This window comes from Rhinopithecus roxellana, chromosome 2 (genome assembly GCF_007565055.1).
Source record: "Rhinopithecus roxellana isolate Shanxi Qingling chromosome 2, ASM756505v1, whole genome shotgun sequence".
NCBI classification, from domain to species: Eukaryota; Metazoa; Chordata; class Mammalia; order Primates; family Cercopithecidae; genus Rhinopithecus; species Rhinopithecus roxellana.
Window position 1 is genome coordinate 36499051 of NC_044550.1, and position 26258 is coordinate 36525308.

Below are 26258 nucleotides of genomic sequence, written 5' to 3' on the forward strand. Positions count from 1 at the left end.
TCGTCACTCATTTATCAGAATTTAATAACTCTTTATATAAATTATATTTCCCCCGTTCAGCCTACTGTAAAGCAATAGCAATGCTGATGTCTTAGCAAGAAATACAGCTGCCTTTCCACTTAGAGAATAATTTATAGAACGAAGTAGGAATCAGTGAGCCAGTTTTTTCATTCACAACATTTTTCTTGCCTAATTTTGATTTTAGAGTTTCAAAATTGGGTGACAGCTGCTTTCATTTCTCAAAGGAAATGAACACAGTCTTGTTTCATTAGCTAGATTGTCAAATCCACACCAGGAGAGGTTCTCATTCATATGAAGGATAAAATTTGTGATGAAGCAACAGGAATCTGATTCCCACTGAATCAGTAAAGTTCCCACTGAAAAGGCCAGTTGATTAATTTCAGTCAGGGCAGAACTTAAAATTACTGGCAACGTGTGATAAAACTGATTCCTTTTGAGGAAAAATAATTAGTGCAATTAAATCAGAATAAGTGCATAACTTGTTTAAAACAGATCTAGGGAAGAGTGAACAGGGGACAAAATCTGTATCACAACCTTGGTGATTACATAAAAGTAGTGGAGACAGTATAAACTTATATAGCTAATAGAATAAATATGACAGGACTTTCAACTTCTAAGGTTATTTTTATTTTTAAATTAACTTCAATTTCTCAGTTTTTTATTTAAATTTAAAAAATTATTCAGATTATTAAATTCATGTTAGTCTTATTGTGATTATAACAGTAGGAACTGTACAGATGATTGGCAGTGGCTCTCAAATGTTAAAATACATCAGAATAACATGGGAAACTTGCTGAAATGCAGATTCCAGCAGACTTGGTTATGTCATAGCAATTGGTATTTTTAACAAGCATTCCAAGGATTCTGATGCAGATCGTATCCTGACCACACTTTGAGAAACCATGATTTAGTTTCTGAATGAGGTCCCCATTAAGAAATGTGAAGTTTTATTTAGAAATTAATAAGACAACCCTTTCTGATATTAAAATGGTCTTTATCATTTTATCCTATGCATCCCAAAGAGTTAAGGCAGCAGGAAATACTTTATTCCAATAATCTATTCCTGTGTAGAAGAGCACATTCACAGTCACCTGACCACTTTTTATACCTTGTTAGGAAATGAAGTTATTTCTGGCTGTAGTTCTTCCTTTTTCTAATAGGTGAATAAAACTCCTGTTGTTCCAAAAGGAAAATAATAACTCCAACCTAACAATGAAGCCAGCACTACCATGGACAATTAAACTGAAGACAAGTAAATCTGGAACTATGTAAGAATAAAAAGCCAACATTTCCGTGGGTATCCAGAGACCCACTATCTTAATAAGAGATGCCTGAATAACATATGAGTTTAAAGGTAGAGCTTAAAGCATATATTTACCATTTAAACTCATGAATTATTTTAGATGAGATATTAACAGTGGAAGAATAGGAAAACTGGGATGTCCCAGGCTGTTTCTCCTTTATAGCTCCCTCAAAGGACCTCAGTTAAGCCCACACTCCTCACCTTAAAAAGACAGCCACTGATTCTTAGGGGTGGACCCACACTTGTTAATCTTCTAGTCTGGAAACCAGCTGTGCAAAACAAACCCTAAAATGTTCCCCTACAGCAAAGGAAAAGATGTTTGGTTTTGACACCGTCTCGTCTCGTAGAGAAACTCAGGCACTTTCGCTGTGGATCCTGCCTTCATTCTTTGGGGTTAAGTGGCCACCGCAAGAAACAAAACAGCTTGAGAAATGGCTGAGTCAACCAACACGTAGTGACATGCCCAGGAACTTCTCAAATGGCCCAGGAAGTGGAGGCCTCCTGATTTTCCCACAGGACATTGTCCTTTCCTGGAACCTTGCAGGTGGCTAGAGTATCTGCATTTGGAGTATTGCAAAATTATCTCACCTGACTTCTGACCACAAGTATATCTCCAAACTGATCACATCCACAGAGACAATGATTGACTGTGAACAAACATTCTCAGCGACATCACACGTGTTCTGAAACCCTGACCACCAACATGCTCCTGACTGTTTTCATGGTCTTGGCAAAGGATACTGTTGGGAGAAAGAAGGATGGTTTCTACTATAAATGACATTTTAAAAATAGTGGGAGAAGAATGCAAAATGGGAAAGGGATAAATACATAGATTTCTAGCTAAACGCATTTAAAATGAAACTTTGAAATTTTGGTTAGTGATTTCTTTAAAGCACAGAGGTCAAGCCCTACTACAATAAATATCACATTCACCTAAAAATTGTATTTCAAAGTCTCACTTGGTGCCTTACCCATTTCACATAACAGAACAATGTTTCCATGTAATGAAAGAATGGATACAATCCTAGGAGTGTCACAAGCTTTCTGATGTTTGCGGCATGCCAAGCAGCATTGCCTGTTACTGTGCTGTGGGAGTCAATCACTTTTATGTCTATAAATTAGAAAAGTGGTGGGTGCAGAGGCTCATGCCTGTAATCCCAGCACTTCTGGGGCCAAAGTGGTAGGATCCCTTGAGCCCAGGAGTTTGAAACCAGCCTGGGCAACATAGCGAGACCCCTGTCTCTACAAAAAATCAAAAAATTAGCAAGGCATAGTGGTGCACACCTGTGGTCCCAGCTACTCGGAAGGCTGAGATAGGAGGATGGCTTGAGCCACAGAGGTTGAGACTGCAATGAGCTGTGATCACACCACTGCACTCCAGCCTGGGCAACACAGTAAGACCCTTTCTCAAGAAAATAAATAGAAGTTATTGAGAAAGACTGAATATGTAAAATGTTCCCCAGTCAAATTGTGAAAAATGGTTATCTTGAAGAGTGTTGGGAACTGGGAGCCCCTTGGATTCCTCTGAGCAATTTCACTAAGAATAGCTGTAGGTGTTTGCTGGCTGGCTTCTACCTGGCTTGGCTTGTGAGGGCTCATTCAGTATCAGCAAGACATGCAGGTAGTTACTGATGGAGTTAATTTCAGGCCCATGTTGGCCTAAGACTGATGACCATGCAGTGTGGCTATTGAATGCCGTCACTGGTTCTACTGCTTCCCTGGGAGACAGGACCTCTGAATGAAAACACCCCTGGGAAACCAAGGTGCTGTCTTATTTGTATCAATGGAGTCACGCAGTATATAAGCTCCAAAGAACAAAGCCATAGCTTTGGTTGACTATGCAAAGGAAACTTCTGGGTGGCCAGTTGTTTATAAGTTAATCAAAACACACCTCTACCGGAGACCCAAACTATAATTTTGATATTCTTACCTAGGAGATAAAACTTCATTAAGTAATTAAAATGTACTAAGGGGAGAAGGGACATTTGGTTCCCTTGTCATTTTTTTTTTAATGCAAAATTTTACTCCCCCAATTTTCTAACACTGGCTACTATGAAACTCGTAAGCCCAAATCAACAAAAGTGGCCACCAGCCACAGATCAAATGTGAAATAACAGATCTACCTACAGCACAGCCTGGGATGTACCATCTGCTCAAAGTATTAGGCTACTGCTATCTCCAGTAGCTGTAAACATAGCCTGGCTGCCAGCCCATAACTCCTCGGCCTTCCACTTCGTTTTTATAGGCTTACAACTGGAGTTACAGAGTAACCTCTGAAATGTTATTATTGAAAAACCATAAAGCAAAATCAGTCTTCAGAGGTTAAGGAGGGAGTTTTTAATCAAAGTGTGGTTGACAGGTTTGACATTTTAGAAAACTTTTTTTTTTTTAAAGCATCATTAAAACAGTCTCAATAAACAGGCCGTGTTTAGCCCAAATCTTGTTCAGGAGAACAGCATGGGTTCCGTTTTGAATTTTGTTGGATTCTGGATGTCTTCCTCCTATGATATAGGCCTGAGAGTTGTTGTCTTTCTTAATAAAATTTAGCTTTGTTTCCCCACCAGTGATAATGACATGAAGCACTAGGAAATGATGCAATACCGCAGTGCATGAGGCCTTCCTCCTAGGGAAGGTGTGATATAGGAAAAGAGCAGGGGAACAGGACTCCCCCATACTCGGTCCAGTGGAAGTGCAGAATGCCTGCTCGTGTTTGTAAAAATAAGACAGGAATGTTAAAAAAAAAGTCTTCACGCTCAACGTGACTATCTTTGGAATTCATTTCATTAAGGTTTTCACAAAATACAAAGCTCAAACGTAATCGTCTACGTCCACCACAAAACAGAATCAAGTAAGTGGTTAGCACAACAAACATAATGATCTTTTCCATTTTAAAAAATATAAATAACAATGTTCAAGATTTTACAGTTTTCTTAGTGTGTGTCTTTTTAAGGCTTTATGTTGCAGACCCTTCATTAATGGTACTTGTACCCTGCCATCAGGATACACTGCCTACCAGCAAGGAAGGCCACTGTGGATACATTCCTGAGGGGGACACACACTGATCCGTGTTGCCTCAGCCTGTTAAAAACTAAATGATCAAACACCCTCCAATCAGTTCTCAGTTTCATTAACTTTCTTTCTACTACAAAGTAATAATAGAAAGGGGTACGTGTCCAGCAGCATTCGAGCTCTCAGAAGATCAATCAGGAAGGGCAAGAAGGAAAAAGGCTTCCTCCTGAAGAGAATTTTTTTCCTTTTATCCAGAACAAACACCAATAACCCAGATAGTTCAAACAGTGGTTTGTAATGAAACATTTTTCAGATCAAATAGAGTTGAGAGAAACAGTGATCTTTTGGTTGGGTATTTTAGAAGAGGTTAAAGTGGAGAGGTTAATGTTGGGAAAACACCACTGAAAGTACAGCCCCCAGCAGGAGTGGGCTCACTCGTGAGGTTTGGGGGCAGAGCCAGGGCCCCAGCCTTGGGAATGAAATCTGAGGGCAGGCTCTCCAGCAGACACTTGACCTGCTCCTGACCCAGTTTGATCTTGTCGTCTAGTTTCCGCTGCTCGATGAGGAGCGTGGACTTCATTTTCACAAAGTGCTGGTAGTCCTGGAGCTGCTCCTCTGAAAGGTAATTGGCCAGGATGCCCAGCACTATCCGCTCCCTGCGATCCAGGTTCTCCTTCAGCTCCCGGGCGTCCTCATGCTGACCAGCCAGGATCTTCCTTTTCTCGTAGAGAGAGCTCTGCCAGGGAAAATCGGACAGATCAATGAGGGCCAGGGAAAAGGAGAAAAGAGCCGGACTCCCTGCAAGGACACCTCTGACAGGACTGGGAAATATCTAAGCTCTAATCCTATTGTCACTCCTAAGTAAGGAGGCTAACTTTTTGAAAATCAGCTTATTATCCTTATATTACATATTACAGCATTCTCTAGTTTGTAACATCATAGGGTAGCTTCAGTTTGATTGGTGTTACATTAAATTGGGGATAAAACTGCTTTCGGATTCTTGACTTAAAAAACCAATAATCAGCTGGGCATGGTGGTTCACGCCTCAAATTACAGCACTTTGGGAGGCTAGGACGGGTGAATCACTTGAGGCCAGGAGTTCAAAACCAGCCTGGCCAACAAGGTGAAACCCCGTCTATACTAAAAATACAAAAATCAGCCAGGCATGGTGGTGCATGCCTGTAGTACCAGCTACTCGAGAGGCTGAGGCATAAGAATTGCTTGAACCCAGGAGGCGGAGGTTGCAGTGAGCCAAGATTATGTCATGGCACTCCAGCCTGGGTGACAGAGTGAGACTCTGTCTCAAAAAAAAAAAAAAAAAAAAAAAATCAAGGTAATTTGAGTATATACACTAATATGGTGGTTCTCAAGGTGTGGTTGCTGGACCAGCAGCAGTGGCATCACCTGGGAAATTGTTAGAAATGCAAGGATTCAGGCCCTCTTCCATCTCCTGAATAAAAAACTCTGGAGGTGAGGCCCAGTAACCTGTTTTAACAAGGCTTCCAGATGATTCTTTTGGGGCTAAAGTTTGAGAACCTCTAATTCATAATAATAATGAGATCATCATATTTCCCATCTCTGAAGAAGTCAGTTTCCATTTTTTCAGTTCTCTTTTGCAGGCCTCTGAATCTAAAATGAGAGAAATTCTGTTGAACAATGATGGCAATGTCATACTCTTAAGAGTTTCTTATGCTTCTCTGTGATATTGTAGCATACGTTATCTTTAATGTGGTTCTCTGTCCAACATGCTGACACATAATATCATTTTTAAATTAAAAAAATTTATATTTAACCATTCAGACATTTTAGGCAAAGTAATTAAGGAGACAAACCCCCAGCCAACATTATACTGAACAAGGAAAAGTTGAAAGCATTCCCCCTGAGAACTGGAACAAGACAAGAATGCTCACTTTCACCACTGCTATTCAACATTGTACTAAAAGTTCTAGCCAGAGCAGTCAGGCAAGAGAAAGAAACGGCATCCAAATTGGTAAAGAGGAAGTCAAACTGTTGCTGTTTGCCAATGATAGGATCCTATACCTAGAAAACCCTAAAGACCATCCAAAAAGCTCCTACATCTAATAAATGAATTCAGTAAAGTCTCAGGATACAAAATCAACGTACACAAATAAGTAGCACTGCTATATACCAACAGCGACCGAGCTGAGAATAAAATCAAGAACTCAACCCAACCACTTTTACAATAGCTGCAAAAAAATAAAATACTTAGAAATATACCTAATCAAGGAGGTTAAAGACCTCTGCAAGGAAAACTATAAAACACTGCTGAAAGAAATCATAGATGACACACACAAATGGAAACATACCCTGTGCTCATGGATGGGTAGAAGCAATATTGTGAAAATGACCATACTATCAAAAGCAATCTGCAAATTCAATGCAATTCCCGTCAAAATACCACCATCATTCTTCAAAGAACTAGAAAAAACAATCCTAAAATTCATATGGAACCAAAAAAGAGCCCACGTAGCCAAAGCTAGACTAAGCAAAAACAAATCTGGAGGCATCACATTACCCAACTTCAAACTATGCTACAAGGCTATAGTCACCAAAACAGCATGGTATTAGTGTAAAAACAGGCATATAGACCAATGGAACAGAATAGAGAACTCAGAAATATAGCCAAATACTTAACAGCCAACTGATCTTCGACAAAGCAAACAAAAACAAAGGGAAGAAAGGACACCCTATTCAACAAATGGTGCTGGAATAATTGGTAAGCCACATGTAGATGAATGAAAGTAGATCCTCATCTCTCACCTTAAACAAAACTCTACTCAAGATGGATCAAGGACTTAAATCTAAGACCTAAAACCATAAAAATTCTAGAAGATAACATCAGAAAAAACACTTATAGACATTGGCTTAGGCAAAGAGTTCATGACTAAGAATCCAAAAGGGAATGCAACAAAAACAAAGATAAATAGATGGGACTTAATTAAACTAAAGAGCTTTTGCACAGCAAAATACAGCAGAGTAAATAGACAACCTACAGAGTGGGAGAAAATCTTTGCAAGCTGTGTGTCCAACAGAGAACTAATATCCAGAATCTACAAATAAATCAGCAAGAAAAAATCCCATCAAAAAGTGGGCAAAGGACATTAATAGACAATTCTCAAAAGAAGATGGACAAATGGTCAACAAACGTGAAAAACTGCTCAACATCTCTATCAGGGAAATGCAAATCAAAACCACAATGTGATACCACCTTACTCCTACAAGAATGGCCATAATCAGAAATACATGTTGGCATGGAGGTGGTGAAAAGCGAACACTTTTACACTGCTGGTGGGAATGTAATCTGGCACAACCACTATGAAAAACAGTATGGAGATTCCTTAAAGAACTAAAAGTATATCTACCATTTGATCCTGCAATCCCACTACTGGGTATCCAGAGGAAAGAAGTAATTATATGGAAAACACACTTGCACACCCATGTTTATAGCAGCACAATTTGCAACTGCAAAAAAGGGAACTGGCCCAAATGCCCATCAATTAACAAGTGGATAAAGAAAGTGTGGTATGTGTTTATATGTGTGTGTGTATATATAGTATGTGTATATATGTGTATATATACATATATATGTATGTGTGTATATATTCTTTATTTTCTTTATTCACTTGTTAATTGATGGGCATTTGGGCCGGTTCCCTTTTTTGCAGTTGCAAATTGTGCTGCTATAAACATGGGTGTGCAAGTGTGTTTTCCATATAATTACTTCTTTCCTCTGGATACCCAGTAGTGGGATTGCTGGATCAAATGGTAGGTGTACTTTTAGTTCTTTAAGGAATCTCCATACTGTTTTCCATAGAGGTTGTACTCATTTACATTCCCACCAGCAGTGTAAAAGTGTTCACTTTTCATCACATCCATGCTGACATGTATTATTTTTTGATTATGGCCATTCTTGCAGGAGTAAGGTGGTATCACATTGTGGTTTATACACACACACACACACACACACACACACACACACACACACACACACACACACACATACACATCCATGGAATACTACTCAGCCATAAAAAGGAACAAAATAATGGCATTTGCAGCAACCTGGATGGAGTTGGAGACCATTATTCTAAGTGAAGTGACTCAGGAATGGAAAACCAAACATTGTATGTTCTCAGTTTTCAGTGGGCTAAGCTATTGAGGATGCAAAGGCATAAGAAGGGTACAAAGGACTTTAGGGACTCAGTGGGAAGGGTGGGAGGTGGGTGAGGGATAAAAGACTACACATCGGGTACAGTGTACACTGCTTGGGTGATGGATGCACCAAAATCGCAGAAATCAACACTAAGAATTTATCAATGTAACAAAACACCACCTGTTCCCCCAAAACCTACTGAAATTTTTAAAAAGTGATTGCAGAAAATTAAAATGAAAATAAATCAAGAAATAAGATCACTTAAGTATACCTCAGTATAAATAGCTTATGTAGAGTTATCAAAGGCTCATGTGTCTTTGCCCTAAATCTCCCTAAACTAGCCTGTCACATCTTACATAATAATGCCTGGGGGAAAAGTGAAGAATTAAGGCTTATTGGCATAAGTTTCCTTTCCCTAAGCAGAAAAACATACCTTAAACAACAACAACAAAAAAAACCCGAGGGACTGAATTTGAATGAAGATGCCTTTCAAAGTACCATAGAGATATAAGTTAAAAAATTGAGAATTTTTTCATCACCTACCTTAAAAAATATATAAAATATTTTAGACATCAGTAATGTATAGAGAATGCCCATCACTCTGTATACCTATCATTAATGGTGCCATATCTTAATATGAACACTTTTTTCATATTTGCTTCAGATTAAATTTTTTAAGAGATTCAGCTGAAGCCTTGTAGATACTCGTCCCCAATTCTGGTCTTCACTACTCCTCATTGGGTAACTATTTTTCTTCCTTTTCTCATTTCTACTTATAGTTTTAGTTTCTTAACAAAGACCAATCATGATAAAAAACAGTACTGCTGTAGTATTTGTCAGGTGAGCAAACTTACTTGTATTTAAGAGTGGAGGCGTGCATGTAAGTGTTGAATTTAATTCGGTTCTAGAACAATTTATCTTGCCCTAACGAAACTTCTCTAGTCTTTCTTATCTCAGATATCTAGAGCATTCATCCAGATGGCCCAATAGGAAACTTGGAATTATTTTCTGCTCTACCCTTCCCCTCATCTAACATGCCCCTTGCTGATCCAAATTCATTCTCTGATTTATTCCCTCTTCTCTATCCCCAGGACAATTGTCTACATCAATAGCATAAACCCTCCTTGTCTAGACTATTACAATTGGCCTCCCAACTGTTATTTTAACATCAATCTTGCCCTTCCCCAGGCTGACTAAGTCACGAAGTTAGTTCATGACTCTTCCTGACCTACAGGCTGAAGTCTAAAGTCTAGGGTATGACTGCGGTAAGGTCTTTGTGATGATTTTCTGTGCTGGATATTGTGTCTGCCTCTCCAGGTCCGCTCTCCTCTGCCCTGTGCTGAGGGAATCTGAACTCTAGGGGTTGCATCCACTGGGCTCCCTTGCTGTCTGGATTTGACCAGGGGGAGTGATGGAAAAGACACTGGAGAGTGCAAAAAGCAATTGTGGCATGTATCCCTGGCTGCCTCTGTGCCAGGCTTTGAGTTAGTGGCGGTTGCATTCTTTCACCAGGGCCTCAGTGCTGTGGGGCAGCTACAGCTATGGTTCTGATCAGGGCTCCCTTCCCCTTGCTCCTTCAGAAAGAGGCCGATAATGCTTTCCTGCTGATGCTAGCTCTGGGTGAGAGACAAGGGGAGGAGCCCTCATTACCCTTTCCTGGTTTCCCCCTTAATCCTTCCCACATCTTCTTTGAACTTTCTTCTTTATCCCTTTTGATAGAGCCATGTACTTTCTGTCAGTTTCTAATATTCCTATAGCTCACTTTTTTTTTTTTTTTTTCCGGAGACTGTCTTGCTCTGTCATCTAGGCTGGAGTGCAGTGGTGTGATTTTGGCTCACTGCAACCTCCGCTTCCCAGGTTCAAGCAATTCTCCTGCCTCAGCCTCCTAAGTAGCTAGGATTACAGACACACGCTACCACACCCAGCTAATTTTTGTATTTTTAGTACACACAGGGTCTTGCCATGTTGGCCAGGCTGGTCTCAAACTCCTGACCTCGTGATCTGCCCGCCTTGGCCTGCCAAAGTGCTGGGATTACAGGTGTGAGCCACTGCGCCCAGCCTTAGCTCACTATTTTTAAAAACAAACCAACGAAGCAATCACTGTATGTTCTAGACATACCAAACCACATGCAAATCAATTCTTAAATGGCATCTCTTTCTTGACTTTATCCATGGTATTTCTTCTAAATGGTGAGGTCCTTCCCCTCTCAGTCCTCTTAGAATTAAGAGGTTCTTCTAAACTGTATTCATGTGCCAGTGTGTGAAGTCCTTCCTGCTTTACACTCCCCCAACTGAGAAGTGTTTGGTGGCTGTTTCTCACTATGCTCAGCACCAGCACACAATTGCTCCTGCATACTGCTTTCCTCCATAACTTGTGAGTTCCTGGAGAGCAGGGCCGGTGTCTTAGTCAGCATTTGTCCCCAGCAGACACAGCACCTTATATTTGACAGGCTACTGTTAGCTGTTTGTTGAGTGGAAGAAAGGAGGAAAGGACACACTTCTGAGTTAGGTAGTATCAGACAATTTCTAGATAAGGAAGCTGACTCAGCACATTGACATGAGGTAGATGCTGAGAGTGGTGCTGCAGAGTTCCTAAATGCTGAGTCACTTTCCTAAATGATTAGGATCCAGACTTTTTCTAATCCTTTTAAAATCTATTTGAAAAAGGACATCTTTCCTTTTAATGCAATATATTAGAAACTATTGGAGAATCCATGAGAGCAATGAAAAAGAAAGATGGTATGGTAGGCTGGATGTGGTGGCTCATGCCTGCAATCCCAGCACTTTGCGAGGCCAAGGCGGGTGGATCACCTGAGGTCAGGAGCTCAAGCCTGGCCAATATGCAAAACCCCATCTCTACTAAAAATACAAAAATTAGCTGGGCATGGTGGTGCGTGCCTGTAATATTAGCTACTTGGGAGACTGAGGCATGACAATGGCATGAACCCGGGAGCCAGAGGTTGTAGTGAGCTTAGACTGTGCCACTGCACTCAAGCCTGGGTGACAGAGTGAGACTCCGTCTCAAAAACAACAAAAAAAAGAAAAATATGGTAGCATAGACAAGAAAAGGAGCCCCTCTTCATGGCTGGAGTACTTTCTATCTTCTAGCATGTATGTACACACACACACACAGTGTGCACATATATATAAGATAATTGTGTCTACTGTTTGTTGTTCAGTATCAGGAGGGTAGGATCTGTCTGCTTTGCTCACAAATGTATCCCAGTTGTGCCTAGACCACTAAGTGACACACACGAGACCTCCATTAACTATTTGCTGTACAGATGAGTAGACGAAGAATGCTCTGTAGCTCTGGAATTCTGTTCAATGTAGTGATACAACTTGGGGTCTGCAGTAGGACTCCTATCCTAGCTCCCTCACTGGGCTGCTGTGAGGATTCCATGAGACTGCGCATAAGCTCACAGTGCCTGACAGGTGGAAGGTCTTGGTGAACTGTCTCCAGCGGGGTCAGCACTGTTACCTGTCCCCCTGTACCCTTCCTTCAAGGAGGGGGTGCAGTGGAGACACCCCAGTGCATCCTCATTGAGTGCCTGTGGCCTCTCCTGTAAGATGCCCTGGAGCCTTGAGCCTGTGTTCCTGCCCCCTCCCTGTTTCAATGTACTCATCATGTTTTTATCTTTTTTTGAAAGAAAGGAAGGAAGACAGTTGGGAGGAAAGAAACTCTGGTGCCTGTGGTTTTTACTTTCCCAAGAATTCCGTGAACATTAAGTGTCAGCATTACATCTTTTTTTTTTTTTTTTTTTTTCAGGTGGTCACCCAGGCTGGAGTGCAGTGGTGCAATCTTGGCTCACTGCAACCTCTGCCTCCCAGGTTCAAGTGATTCTCCTGCCTCAGCCTCCCGAGTAGCTGGGATGACGAGCATGCACCACGGTGCCTGGCTAATTTTTTTATTTTTAGTAGAGACGGGGTTTCATCATGTTGGTTCACCATGTTGGCCAGGGCTGCCTTGGGCTCCCAAAATGCTGGAATTACAGGTATAAGCCACCACACCCAGCCAGCATTATATCTTGACACAGAAGATGCCTTCTCTGTTTCTTGGTTACCTATATATGTATTCTCTCCCTGCCCCAAACCTTCCTGAGAGAAAGGATGGCATCTAATGGCACCTCTCTGTGTATGTGGACTCTAAGGGAGAACCTGTTGAACTGCATCATGAGGCCACCTACCCTTTCTTCATTACTGGCATCTTCACCAAGGCCACTAAGGACATTCTCAACACGGGCTAGACGCCCTGAGAGGGAGAGCAGCAGGTTGACCACCTTGTCCAAATCCCCTATGAACATCCTATACTTGTCAAACTCATTAGGCTTGCAGAGCTCGCTGATCAGAGCCTCCACCTCTTCTCCCAGGGCGTTGTTGAGCTTGATGTCCATGAGCAGGCTCCCCTTCGCCTCCTGGAGGGTCTCCAGCTTGTGGGTGAGGCTTCCAATGAGCTCAGCCTGAAATGACAGATGAGACCACAAAGATCAGCCAACAGGAGGTGCCAGTGGAAGCAGGAGTCACCTCCCCCAGCCGCCTTCTGTCGTCTTCAAGGCTCAGCTGAATACCCTCCCCCTCCTCTATATGGAGTGTCCCCCAATATTATGCCATAATAGCCTTCTTTCCCTAAGGGTCTACCATTGCTTTTCTCTAAACCTCATATGCCAACACTTGATTACACACAACCTTGTAATGTTCTCCCTTGTGTCATGCTATATATAGCTTTGATATATTTGATATTTAGCTATATATATATATATATATAGCTAACTGGTTTCTTAACTATTCTTTATTATTATTATTATTTTTGTTTGAGATGGAGTTTTGCTCTTGTCACCCAGACTGGAGTGCAATGGTACAATCTTGGCTCACTGCAACCTCTGCCTCCTGGGTTCAAGCAATTCTCCTGCCTCAGCCTCCCAAATAGCTGGCGCCAGCCACCATGCCTGGCTAATTTGTGTATTTTTAGTAGAGATGGGTTTCATAATGTTGGCCAGGCTGGTCTTGAACTCCTGACCTCAAGTGATCCACCCACCTCGGCTTCTCAAAGTGCTGGGATTATAGGCGTAAGCCACCGTGCCTGGCCAACTACTCATTTTTAAAAGTCCTTTTAAGACATGTTCTCATTTGATCCTCATGACAATACCATGGGTAAGTAGGCAGGTAGAGTAAACAGTACTCTTATTTTACAAATACAGAGGCCAAGGGTCAGAGGAATTAAGGGATTCGCCTAAGGTCTTAGAGTTGAGTTGAATATTAACTGTAGCTACCATTTGTAGAGCAGTTGATATGTGCCATACATATGGAGAAATTCTACATTGATTATGTTACTTAGTCTTCCCAGCAATCTTATAGTAGATACTGTTTTATCTACCTATAACAAGGGAGGAAACTAAGATGGCTTAATGGTGCACACGTACCATCAGGTAGGGCTGCCGTGAACTCAAGTCAGCCTCACTTTAGGGGCCACCCATGTATAATCATTAGAAATTGACACCAAGACTTTTATCAGAAAATCAACTCCTTGTTCTACCTCCCCTGTCTCCAGTTATCAGAGCTCTGCAATTTGACACCTTAATCACATATTTTCATACTTATAAAACAGTGAGGCAAATACCCAATATATTTAACTGAAGGAAGTAAATGTCTTAGTGGCTTCTAGTTTGAATTCATTTATATTAAGTGTCTACTGCTTCTTTTGCAAAACAGAAATTAAACTACACGGTTTTTGTAATTAGTCTCTCATTTTTCTCTTAGCCTAAAATAGCTAGATGGAAAGAAGACAATCTTTTTTAGTTAAAACTTAACTTTTTTTAACTGCTAAAAAGGTCCCAGCTCAAAAATTATCTGTATGTACACACACACACATACTATATATATATATGTATTTAAAATCAGTGTGTGTATATATACACACACACCCCAAACTGGCTTCAACTGGAAACTTGGTTAAACATAAAGGTTACAACTTCTATGTTGGAAGTGTATGTTCATTTTAAAGGAAAAATAAATAAATAAATAAATAAAACAGGAAAAACCTATTTTTGACCAACAGAATTGAAGGGTACTGACAACTTGTGTACTATTTCAATATCAGCACCAGAGAATGTAATCACAATGACTAGGGAAATATTTATTTCTCCACAATCTGCCCATCTTGGAGTTGGAGCATCAGAGGTACTTCACAAGTGAGTGAGGTTCATAATGTCCTTGAAATGTCTAAGTTCTGGCTTTAATGGTGACATCTTGTTGTTTTCTCAATCTGCCTAATCCTAGAGGCTGCAGGTGGCTAAAAAATTCACATCCAGGCCAGGTGCAGTGGCTCATGCCTATAATCCCAGCACTTTGGGAGGCCGAGGTGGGCGGATCACCTGAGGTCAGGAGTTTGAGACCAACCTGGCCAACATGGTGAAACCCCATCTCTACTGAAAAAAATACAAAAATTAGCTGGGTGTGATGGTGGGCATCTGTAATCCCAGCTACTAGAAGGCTGAGGCAGGAGAATCGCTTGAACCTGAGAGGTGGAGTTTGCAGTGAGCCTAGATCACACCACTGCACTCCAGCCTGGGCGACAGAACGAGACTCTGTCTCTAAATCAATCAATCAATCAATCAATCCATATCTGCTGCACCATCTCATCACAGGTTATAATCTTTGGTTTTCCTCAAGCTGTTAAAATTGCTTAATATTAATAATTTAAGTTTTCTTATCTTCTCCTGGAAAAATTTCATTTTCCAAAAAAGCAATTCTGGCTGGAAGCTATGAAATTTACCTGCAAGATAACATGTTATGTACCTCCAGCAAAATGCCTGGCAGGGTGTGATGATCTTTCACTGTGATATCAGCTCATATAGAGAAGATGGAAAGGATACTGAAATGCAAAGTAACAGGAAAAATAAACACTGCATGCTGTTGTTACCTCCCAGCATTCCTGCTGGACTGGGTTAAGACAAGTCAAATGTCATCATTCCTGTTTTTCAGATAGATGAGAGAGAATGTCATCTACGTGAAGTCAGCCCAGGAATTTTTAACTTGTAGGGTACATTTCCTAGGCTTGTAGCTCTAGATGTTACTGGAAGACACTTAAAGACAACCGGGTTATACCAAATTGAAAGAGATAGTTATCAGGGCAAAACATTCTTATCACTCCACCCTCAGGAAAAGGCCTTCGGCTCATTCCAATTTCAGGCGTCCATTTCAACCTCATGTCCTGAGAAGCAGAATTTCTAGAATGTCTAGAAAATGCTTTTTAAAAACTAAATAGTGGAAAGAAACAAGGTGGTTTTTTTCAGCCTGTTTTTCATTATTTCTATTAATGACTTTTTTGGAAACTAGTAGTATGTGTTGTCATTTCTGGAAGGAACTAAAACACTTATTAAACTATTATTTCATGTGGCCTCATTGTATTTAAAACTCCTCCTGTGGCTCTCAGAGGCTGTTTTTGTTTTGTTTTGTTTTGTTTTGTTTGAGATGGAGTTTCGCTCTTGTTGCCCAGGCTAGAGTGCAATGGCGCAATCTTGGCTCACTGCAACCTTCGCCTCCTGGGTGCAAGTGATTCTCCTGCCTCAGCCTCCCGAGTAGCTGGGATTACTGGCGCCTGCTACCATGCCCAGCTAATTTTGTATTTTTAGTAGAGATGGCGTTTCACCATGTTGGTCAGGCTGGTCTCGAACTCCTGACCTCAGGTTATTCACCTGCCTTGGCCTCCCAAAGTGCTGGGATTACAGGTGGAAGCCACCACACCCAGCCAGAGGCTGGTATTTTAAAGGATGTGTGTGATGCTTATCAATTTGCAAGTGGGCAGAAATGAAGGATAAGTAGTTTGCTCTTATATGTGGGGGTGAGTGATGAGAGAACTCTTCCTTTCAAATTTGCTGCTGAACTCAGCTGAAAAGCTCTCTTGGGCACTTAAGCAGATCAGCAACACTGCAGGCATGGCCCTGAGGTGAGCATGGTTCAGTGGACTGGAAGAGTCAAAATAACTTGACCCAGCTGAACTGCAATCAGGCTTCAGACACAGCTGTCCAACCTACCTCATCTTTCCTTCCCAGACCCTGTTTTGGTTTTCAGAGACATCAGTGCTGGGCAGAACCATAAATAAATCTGTCACAGGAGCATGTGTGTACCTCAGGCTTCATGGTACAAGAAAGAACAGAATGAGATGAAAATGTATAGAAGTGACACAGGGAGGCTTCTGTGGAAAGAACCAATATACATTTTGTGGCATTCTGATTTTGGAAAGTCATTAATATTTGCTGGACTATAATGTGGTATCTCACAGCTCAGCCATAGATGCTAAGGCCAGAATTACTGAGTGGTCACATCAGTCACTCCTGGCTGAATGTTCCTCAGGTAGGTGGCATTTGAATTTTTTTAAAACCCTAACAAGCCCCTTAAAATATGAGAATTTGAATTTAAAAATGCAGTTAAGAGGAATTTGAGAAACTGATAGCAGCAAGGGAAAGCTGGCTGTACTAAATAGCCATTTCTTTGCCAGGCAGATCTCTTCCAAAAAACCTACCAATTTCTATCAGAATAACTCACCGGGGGAGGGAGAAGAGGTGTGTTTTGTTTTAAATAACACACTAGTCTCTCAGGAGCTACTTAATTTTAAAATCATTTATCCACTTCTCATCTGGCATAAACTGTTAGCTCACCCTGTGTGAGATGCTATTTATAAGAGTTCTTCCTCCAAACATAGCTTCGCAGACCCTTCCTCCCACCTCATCCTCTGCAGAAACGTCCTGCTGGACCCTTCCCCACTTCCTGCCTGTGGCAGGATGAACAGTGGACAAGGAGGCAGGAGGATCTGACATAAAATTCCGCATCAGGCAAGTCACTTGACCTTTTGTGTCTCAGTTATCCACAGCAAGAAGAAAATAACGCCTGCTGAAAACTAATAATAATGTCTAATCATTCAACTCTCTCTGTGCCAGACACCATTTAAGTGTTTCACCATTCAATTACTACTTGCAACAACCCAGTGAGAGAGGTATTATTATTATCCCTATTTACTGATGAGGAAAGTGAGGAGGATAGAGGTTATTTAACTTGTTCAAGGTCACACAGCTGGTAAGTCACAGAGCCAGGCTTAAACGCAGATCATCTGGCTTTCATCACTATATTAAAATAGCTCATAAGAATACTATGAGGCTCACACGAGGCTGGCGGAAATCACAACATACGATATTAGTTTCAAAAGAAGTCATAAGAGAAATAAAACCATGAGGATAAAAAGAAAAGCCTTGTTTCTTTCCACTATTGAGTTTTTAAAAAGCATTTTCTAGAAATTCGACTTTTCGAGACATGAATGTTGAAATGGATGCCAGAAGTTTGAAGAGTTGAAGGCTGATGCAATCACTTTGGAAAATATGAAAGTATTATACACATTCTAATTATGTTTTGTGCAGTCGTAAGATTAGACAACAATTTGAAGATGACACACCACTCATATTAGATAGATGTCTGTAGGGGGAATACTCCTTCCCCTGACAAGACCACGTCGCCAATAACATCACTCTACACACACAGTTGGCCTCTGTGTGTCTCTGTCTTAAGAGTAATTCGGGACGACTAGCCAATTGGTTGGGACTTAGGAATAGAGTGGAATTCAGCTTAGCTTGTAAAAACTAGGACTAGATAAAGCTATTTCTACCATATAGGCTTTGCTGGTATCTTTCTTTCTTTAGTCTTAAAAGGAAGGATGCAGGCTGCAGCAGCCATTTCTGCTTTCTTTAGCTGAATTTCACCCTCAGTGAGGCAGGGCCAGTTTCTGTCCTAGTGACAACAACTGGATCAAAGCTCCATCCCATGTTGTGTAACCTCATTAAAGCAGAAGGATCACAGGGACCTGGCTGCCATTTCAGATGTTCTCCAGCACATTCTCTATCAACAATGGTTCTTTACCATTTCATCTCAGGAAGGCTTATGGCCAGAAAGCCACCCAATCTACTCAGTATGGTCTCTTCGTTGCAGTTAACAGGGATCTTTGATAACCCATTAGAAACAATACTAAATCTCTTCAAATTTAACTAAACTCATCATCTCCTCTCCCCCAAATGGCCTCCCACTTTTCCGTTTGAGTTCTGACAGCTAGGCCTGGGGCTTGCGAGTCATCCTTGACTCTTCTCTTTCCCATTTTCTGCATCTAATCTGTCACTAGGTTCTGCCCATCTTACTCCTACTTTTTTATTAATGGCCCTCTTTCTCACTGATCCTACTGCACTGTCCCTGAGACCCATATCACTACTTTCCCAGAGGGCTATGAGACCCCACGTCCACCCTCCTCTTGTCCGACTCCACACGCAGCTGCCAGAGTGACTTCTCTAAAATGTCTCTCTGTCACAAACCCTGGGGCTGTGGGGGCCAAGACAGCAGCACCAGCCCACTGCAGCCTTTCCTCCTTATCACAATTAAAATCTCTAGATTCTGAAGAGGACTCTGAAAGGTTCACCATAGCAGTGATGGGGGAAGGCAGTCAGGCCTGAAGTGCAACCCATAATGGGGGTGAGTGAGTTTCCTGTTTTCTGTCCTTGATTTTGTAGCTCTGACCCAAGGACAGGCCCAGTGCAGAGCTGCTCAGAGGCTACGGTAGCAAAAACCCTGCCTTTAAAGCCAGAGGTCTAGGAAAGGGGCCTCTGTGAGCTAGAGTGTGGAGGAAATCCTGTCCTTTTCCAACCTGCTCTCTTTTCTCTTTTCTCCCAGCTGTCCCCAAGGGTGGCTGTACTCAGAGCTGCATTGCACAGCGGGGCACAGGTTCTCGAACCCCAAGAGAAAACTCTTCCCTCTGGCCAGAGGAACTGGGAAAATGAGACCCTGTTGTCCAAAGAGTGTGAGGAGAATCCCCATTATCTTTCCCTCTTTTCCAGTGAGGGTGGTCCTGGTCATGCAGAACTGCACAGCAGCACAGAATACCAGGGGAGCCTCTCTCTCCAACCAGAGAGTGTGGGGCTAACACTGGACAGGAAAGAGCTGAGAAAGAAGATGCCCTCATTTTGTGCAGGAGCAGACACAAGTCCTCAGCACACCTTCAGTCTACACGTTTGTGGTTATAGCCACAGCAGCACAGCAAAAGCTTTGAGAAATGACACTCGAGTCTCAGACTAACCTCTGCAAGAGGCACACGTGGGACAGACTGGTACAATATAGCAATGGCCCTGAAAATGGAATTGACACTGGAACTACCACCCAAGGGTAACACAGAACCTGCGGGCTAAACCTAACTAGGTTGACTGCCTCCTAAAACTAAAGCATAACAAAAAGAAATTCTCTAAAGGATTCTAACAGAACTCAGCCTCACAGCATAGTATTCAAAATGTTCAAAATACAATACAAAAATTGCCCAGTATACAAAGAACCAGTGAAATGGTGACCAATTCTCAGGGGAAAAGGCAATGAACAGATGCTAATGCTGAGATAACCCAGATGTTGGGATTGCCAAATGTTGCCCAGGCTGGAGCTCAGTGGCGTAATCACAGCTCACTGCAGCCTCGACCCTCCAGGTTCAGGTGATCCTCCCACCTCAGCATCCCAGGTAGCTGGGATTACAGGCACATACCACCACCCCTGGCTAATTTTTTCTTTCTTTTTTTTTTTTTTTTTTTTTTTTTGTAGAGACGGGGTCTCACCATGTTGGCCAGGCTGGTCTCGAACTCTTAGACTCAAGGGATCTGCCTGCCTCGGCCACCCTAAGTGCTGGGTTACAGGCATGAGCCACTGTGCCCAGACTCTATAAGAGTCTTTAAAACAACTTTGAAAAGAGAGACGTTCTCAGCAAAGAAATAGAAACTATTTTTTAAATGTAAATTTTAGAACTGAAAACTATAATATTTGAAATTAAAAAAAAAAATAACTGGCAGAATGGAGATAGGAAAGTCAGTGAACTTGAAAACAGACCAATAGAAATTATCCAATCTGAAGGACTGAAAGAAAACAGATTAAAAAAAAAATGAACAGAGCTTGTGGGACAATATGAACCGTCATTGAAATACTGTGTCACTAGTCACTAAAGTCCTGGAGGGAGAAGGGAAAGAGATTAATGCATTAAGAATATTTGAAGACAGAATGGCTGAAAACTTCCAGAATTTTGTGAAAGACATAAATTTACAGAATCAAGAGGCTCAGCAAACCCCAAATACGATCAACTCAAAACTAAGTCCGTCCACATCATAATCAAAATGCTAAAGACTAAAGAGAGTGGCCAGAGGAAAACAACACATTGAATACAGGAGGAGCCAATATTTAAAGGACTGTGCATTTTTCATTAGAAACCATGGAAGCAAGAGGAAAGTGAATATTTGTTAAGTACTGAAAGAAAAGAGTCAACCCAGAATTCCACATCCAGCAAAAATGCCCTTCAAGGGTGACAGCAGAATAAAGACATTCCTAGATGGAGAAAACTAAAAGAATGTGTTATCAGCAGACCGATTCTAAAATAAATACTGAAAGGAAGACAGACCAGAGGGAGAGCTGGAACTTCAGGAATGAAGGAAGAGCAGCAGGAATGGGCAGCTGAGAACCAGTGATCTCCTGAGAAAAGCTGACTCAGAGGAACAACAGATTCCTTTTGCCTTTTGAAACATTCCTCTAAGTTTCTGAAGCCAAAGTCTGTTGGCCTTCAGAACAGGGAATCATGTGATCGGTTTAAGTAGAATTTTGCTTAATAATAAGGCAGGCTTTAGCCAAAAGATTGACAGCTCTGATTATTTACACTGTCTTTAGTTTTATGTATATCAGAAGTTCAGACAATGAAAGCTTCATATTTTAACTGATACTTACATTTACTTGGAATATTATTATTCATCATCTAGGATATATAAATAGAAATATCAAAGTAAAACTAAAGTGTTATTTTTAATTTATAAAATAGTTATTAGTAAACCAAGACTCTAGTTCCTAGCCTAGATATATGTCTTAGGTTATTAATAACTTTAAATAACAAATTATTACTTTGCAAAAGTTGGTCAAAGGCTACATTCTACCTCAAAATAATATTGGAGAATGGATATTGATCAAGTTTCATTTTTCTAAACCATCATTAGAAAAGCTTTTTGTATTTTAGGAAGAAAACTGCATTTTGCTGAATATATTAACAGATGTTTTCAACAACATCACTTATTTAAAACTTTGTGTTTCCAAACCAGATATGTAAATGTAAGTGATACTGATGAAAATTCAATTACACATTTATAAACTACAAGTTTATACTTGTAGTATTACAACAAACTAAATCTCAAAGCGTTCTCCATTGTCATGATAAAATCTGAACTTCAGCATTTCACACAAAGCCCTACATGACCTTATGACCTGCTGGCTCTTGTGAACCCTTCCAGCCTCATCTCGTACTGTTTGTGACCCTCCTTTGTTATTTTCTAAATTTGGTAATTTTTTTTTTTTTTTTTTTTTTTTGAGACAGGGTCTCACTCTGTCACTGAGGCTGGACTGGAGTGGCACAATCTTGGTTCACTGCAGCCTCTGCCTGATGGGCTCAAGCAATTCTCCCCTCAGCCTCCCAAGTAGCTGGGACCATAGGTGTATGCCACCATGCTCAGCTAATTTTTTAATTTTTTTTGAGATGGAGTCTCGCTCTGTCACCAGGCTGGAGTGCAGTGGCATGATCTCAGCTCACTGCAACCTCTGCCTCCTGGATTCAAGCAATTTTCCTGCCTTAGCCTTCCGAGTAGCTGGGATTATAGGCATGCACCAACACACCTGGCTAATTTTTTATATTTTTGGTAGAGACAGGGTTTCACTATATTGCTCAGGCTGGTCTTTAACTCCTGGGCTCCAGAAATCCTCCTGCCTTGGCCTCCCAAAGTGTTGGGATTACAGGCATGAGCCACTATGCCTGGCCTAAATTTGGTGATTTTTTATTTAATCATGAGCCCTTGTTACATTCCAAAATATCAAACTACTTGAAGCACCCTTCTTTACCATACACGTTCTATGCTTTTTTGTATCTTTCAGTTTCTCCCTACGCTTCTCCTTTTGTCTCAAATGCCCCTTTTCTTCTGACTCCCGTCGATACATTCTTCAATGCTGATCTCAGGTTTTATCTTCCTGGAGGAGGTAAAACCTGATTGTACTCTCTTGAGTTAGGAACTGCTCCTTTGGGCTCCCCCAGCATAGTCCATGTGTCTGTCAGAAGATCAATAATGTAGTACTAAAATAATCCACCTCCCTTGACAGTCCAGAGTTCCAGGAGAACAGACACAGTGTCTTATTCATGTTTGTATGCCCAAGGCAGAGCACAGTGTCTGAAACAGAGAAGGCGTGTTCTCACGAAGTGTTTATGAGCCTAACATTTTACACTCACAAAGTGATGCAAACCCTCAGGCCACTTGCAGCCCTAGAAGACAGAACTGAAGGAAGAAGGAACCAAAGGAAATTCTAACTGGACATGGAGGCCTCATTAACTAAATAGCCTTTTCTCGTCTTTCTTTCTCCCTGAGGAGCCAGATAAGCCCACGGGGCAAGTGGGTATCATCCCCCTGGTGCTGTGGGCAACATTTTCCACAGTGAAGAGAGAAAACAAATGTGAGCTGTTTTTCCTTATAAGAGTCTGATTTAGGAAAGTGCCTAGCCTTGTTGGCAATAAGGCACCTTCTCACTGAACATCTTAACATGAAAGATATCAGATGCCATCAACATTTGCATACTTACATGACATTGCCTTTAACAATTCTCTAATAAGATATGATATGCTCTTACACCCTGCAGCTTAAAAAGCACATTAATATCCATCAGTTAATTTGACCCCACAACTATTATGTGAGAGATCATTACCACTTCCATTTTACAAAGAAAAAAGGGTCAAGAAAAGTCAAGCTAGTTGCTTAACTTCCAGATTTTTTTTTTTCTTCTGAATTCTAATCCCATGATGTTCCATCCAAGTACTAACCAGGCCCGATCCTGGTCACCTTCTGAGATCAGATGTGTTCAGGATAGCAAGGCCATAGACTCTAATCCTAGAATCTTTCTACAGTGGCCTTCTGGATATTTTTCTTCAGTTAAACGGTAAAATTCAACTTGGGAGTTTTGCACTTTATAACTTCATGAAACAAATGTTTATTGAGCACGTGCTAGGTGCCAGGCCCTGGTTATGTGGCTGTGACATTTCCTCTCCCTAGGATCCCTTTCACCCTGAGTGAGGTTTTGTCTTCCTAAGCCCGTGACTCCCCAAAAAGGCACTCCAAATGACTCGAAACTCCTCAGTCCTCAAGTCACAGACACTGCTGTTCTCATATTTTTGGTTTAAAATGGGTTTTAACTGGTTTTAATCTCAAACTCTAGCTCTGGTTAGTTATACCCAGAGAACCTCCAGTTTAGCTCAGTTCCCAGGGCAGCAAGGTTTAAAGGCAGATGACCTGGGAGCAATTTTTAGCAAGCTTTAGGGTCAGAAACACATAAGGTTAGATCTGACTTTAGCATCTATTAACTGTGTGACCCTAGCTCTCTAATTCTGATTAGCATAAAATGTGGCAATACAAGTGTCAGAGGAGTTTTGTGCAAATAAGATAGTACAGCATTGTGTTGAAAAGAAAACCAAACACATAGCCCGCACTTGGAATGAAATACATGCTACCTATTTCCTGTGAGGATGAATTAATTATCTCTTTCTTCATATTCTCAATCTAAAAATACTTTTTGCCATATAATGCTTAGTGTGAGAGGGTGATAATTGAAAGTCATGGGAAAACAGTTAATTGGGTACACATGGACATAAATATGGGAACAGACACTGGGGAATAAAAGAAGGGGGAGGAAGGAAAAGGGACAAAGGACATGGATACTATGCTCACTACCTGGATGATGCATACAATCATACAGCAAGCCTCAGGATCATGCAATATACCTTTGTAACAAACCTGCCTATGCCCCCGATTCTAAAAAGTTAGAAAAAAAAAAAAAAACACTTAAAACTTAAGATAGGGAGGAAAAGCAATGAGTATTTGCCACACTGCAACTGTCAAGCAGGTATGCCCACAGGCAGAAAACAAAAAAATTGTGTAAAATGTTCAGTTAAAGATTCCATGGCAACCTGGTACATGTAAGGGTGTATACATAGCTCTCTCTTTGGGATAAATATAGACAGACCAAAGGCCAAGTGGTCTTATTTGCAATCAGGGGACCCGTTAAATGAAGTGCTTAGCTGTGGGACAGGTATATATCAGGGGTATACAATGACAAGTCTGTACATAGGAAAACTTTGGGCTAGCAGGGAACTTGCTACTACAATGGTTGCATCAGCATGTTAGCCATGAGCCAGAGGTGCTGCAAAGATCCCTCCTGTCCAATTACCCTCTGTTCCTCGGGTCTGTATCCTGTGGTTTCATTCCAACAGACAAGACAGTGTGGGACACATTGTAGAGCAAATGAAATAAAATCACCCTAGAAAGTTTCTCCTGGAATCAGGATCACTGAAAACCACTTACATTCCAGGCTCAGAAAGAAGCAAGCAAGCTTTCCTTTGCAGCACACATGCCCGAGCTGCATAGAGAGCTACAAGCACAGCAGAAGGCAGCCCCTCTGGTGCTATAGAGAAAGTGGAATGGCGAGAACTTTCTCCCCTGCAGACACAGCCCAGTTTAGATCTCCATGGCATGTGGGAAGACAGCAGCATCATCACGGTCATTTTTTAAGTGTCTAACATTTGAAATCTCTGTAGGAGTATCAAATGCTAACTACTAGATTCCAGCACTGCACTTTCAAACTATTCACTGAAGTCCTGCAAAGAGGGCTGGGGAAGATATAAACGTTAATATTACTTTTTCTCAGAAGTGTCATTTGACAATTGGCCTCCTTCCCTAAAAAAGTTTCTAGATTTTTACATTTTCCTTTTGACCATAAACATGAAAATTACACACACCATCGGCACTGGCCAAACAGCAGCTGAGAGCAGTGTCAGGGTCCTGGTGCTGGATTAGGAGGCTAGGTACTTGGGTTCAAGTCCTGGCTATGAGACTTCTAAGAAATAATCCCTCTAAGTTTCACTTCTGTTATTTGTAAAAATGAAAAGGACAGTAGCTTCCCTGCCCTGCCTACTCACAGAAAAGCTAAGAGGAAATTGGTTAAAGTGCCATGTAAATCCAAAGTCTAATGATTTTGGTGCAATTTGGTGATGCGAAGGTCCTTTCCCGCCTGCCTCAAGAGGCTCAGTCACCACGCTGATTACGTGGACTTTGTTGATTTTTCTGGGGAAAGCAGAACAAGGGCATCCCATTCTTTATTTACCTTCTTTTCATTGACATCTGCCTGTTCCTCTTCCTCATTCACTTCTGCTGGCATCTCTTTGATTTTGTTCAGCAGCTCAGCCTTGGGAGCAGACACGCTGTAGTAGGCAGGGCAGTTGACCAACATGCTCACTGCTTCCTTGTCTTCATTCCTGGGCCAGAAAGAGCACAAAGTACAGCCACACAGAGCATGCCAGAGGCTTTGTTTCACTGTAGACGTCAGCCCATTCAGAAGCGCGTGACAATTCTATTTAATTTCTTTCCCAGAAATTAGGATAAACTAGTAACTGTTAACTAATGAGTGATTACTATGTACAGGGCTGTTGAAGCCAGGCAAACCTCTCTGCTTTTGTGATTCATATAAGAACGATACTGACTCGTTATCTCAGAGAAAGGCAGTGTGGAACCATGACTCAATCAATGTGAAAGTATTTTCAAGGTGCTGCACAAACCTCAGGTTTTAGGTCAATTATTTCCTATACTTCTTTGGTTACATGTAATCTTTCCAGTGCCTACTATG

At 41.3% G+C, this 26258-nt stretch overlaps 1 protein-coding gene across 2 annotated transcripts in view; it reads right to left on the bottom strand.

Moving 5' to 3' along the window:
• Window positions 1–632: 632 nt before the first annotated feature.
• The window catches only part of SHROOM3 (shroom family member 3), a 203691-nt gene continuing 178065 nt past the window's right edge, over window positions 633–26258 (bottom strand). The window contains exons 8-10 of one of the 2 annotated variants that reach the window (XM_010361721.2): window positions 25740–25890; window positions 12695–12967; window positions 633–5069 (exon numbers count right to left, since the gene is read on the bottom strand). In XM_010361721.2, the coding sequence (XP_010360023.2) occupies window positions 4701–5069; window positions 12695–12967; window positions 25740–25890 (793 nt within the window). In that variant the 3' untranslated portion in view covers window positions 633–4700. The remainder of the gene's footprint in view (window positions 5070–12694; window positions 12968–25739; window positions 25891–26258) is intronic. The other variant, XM_010361654.2, reaches the window with a different exon arrangement.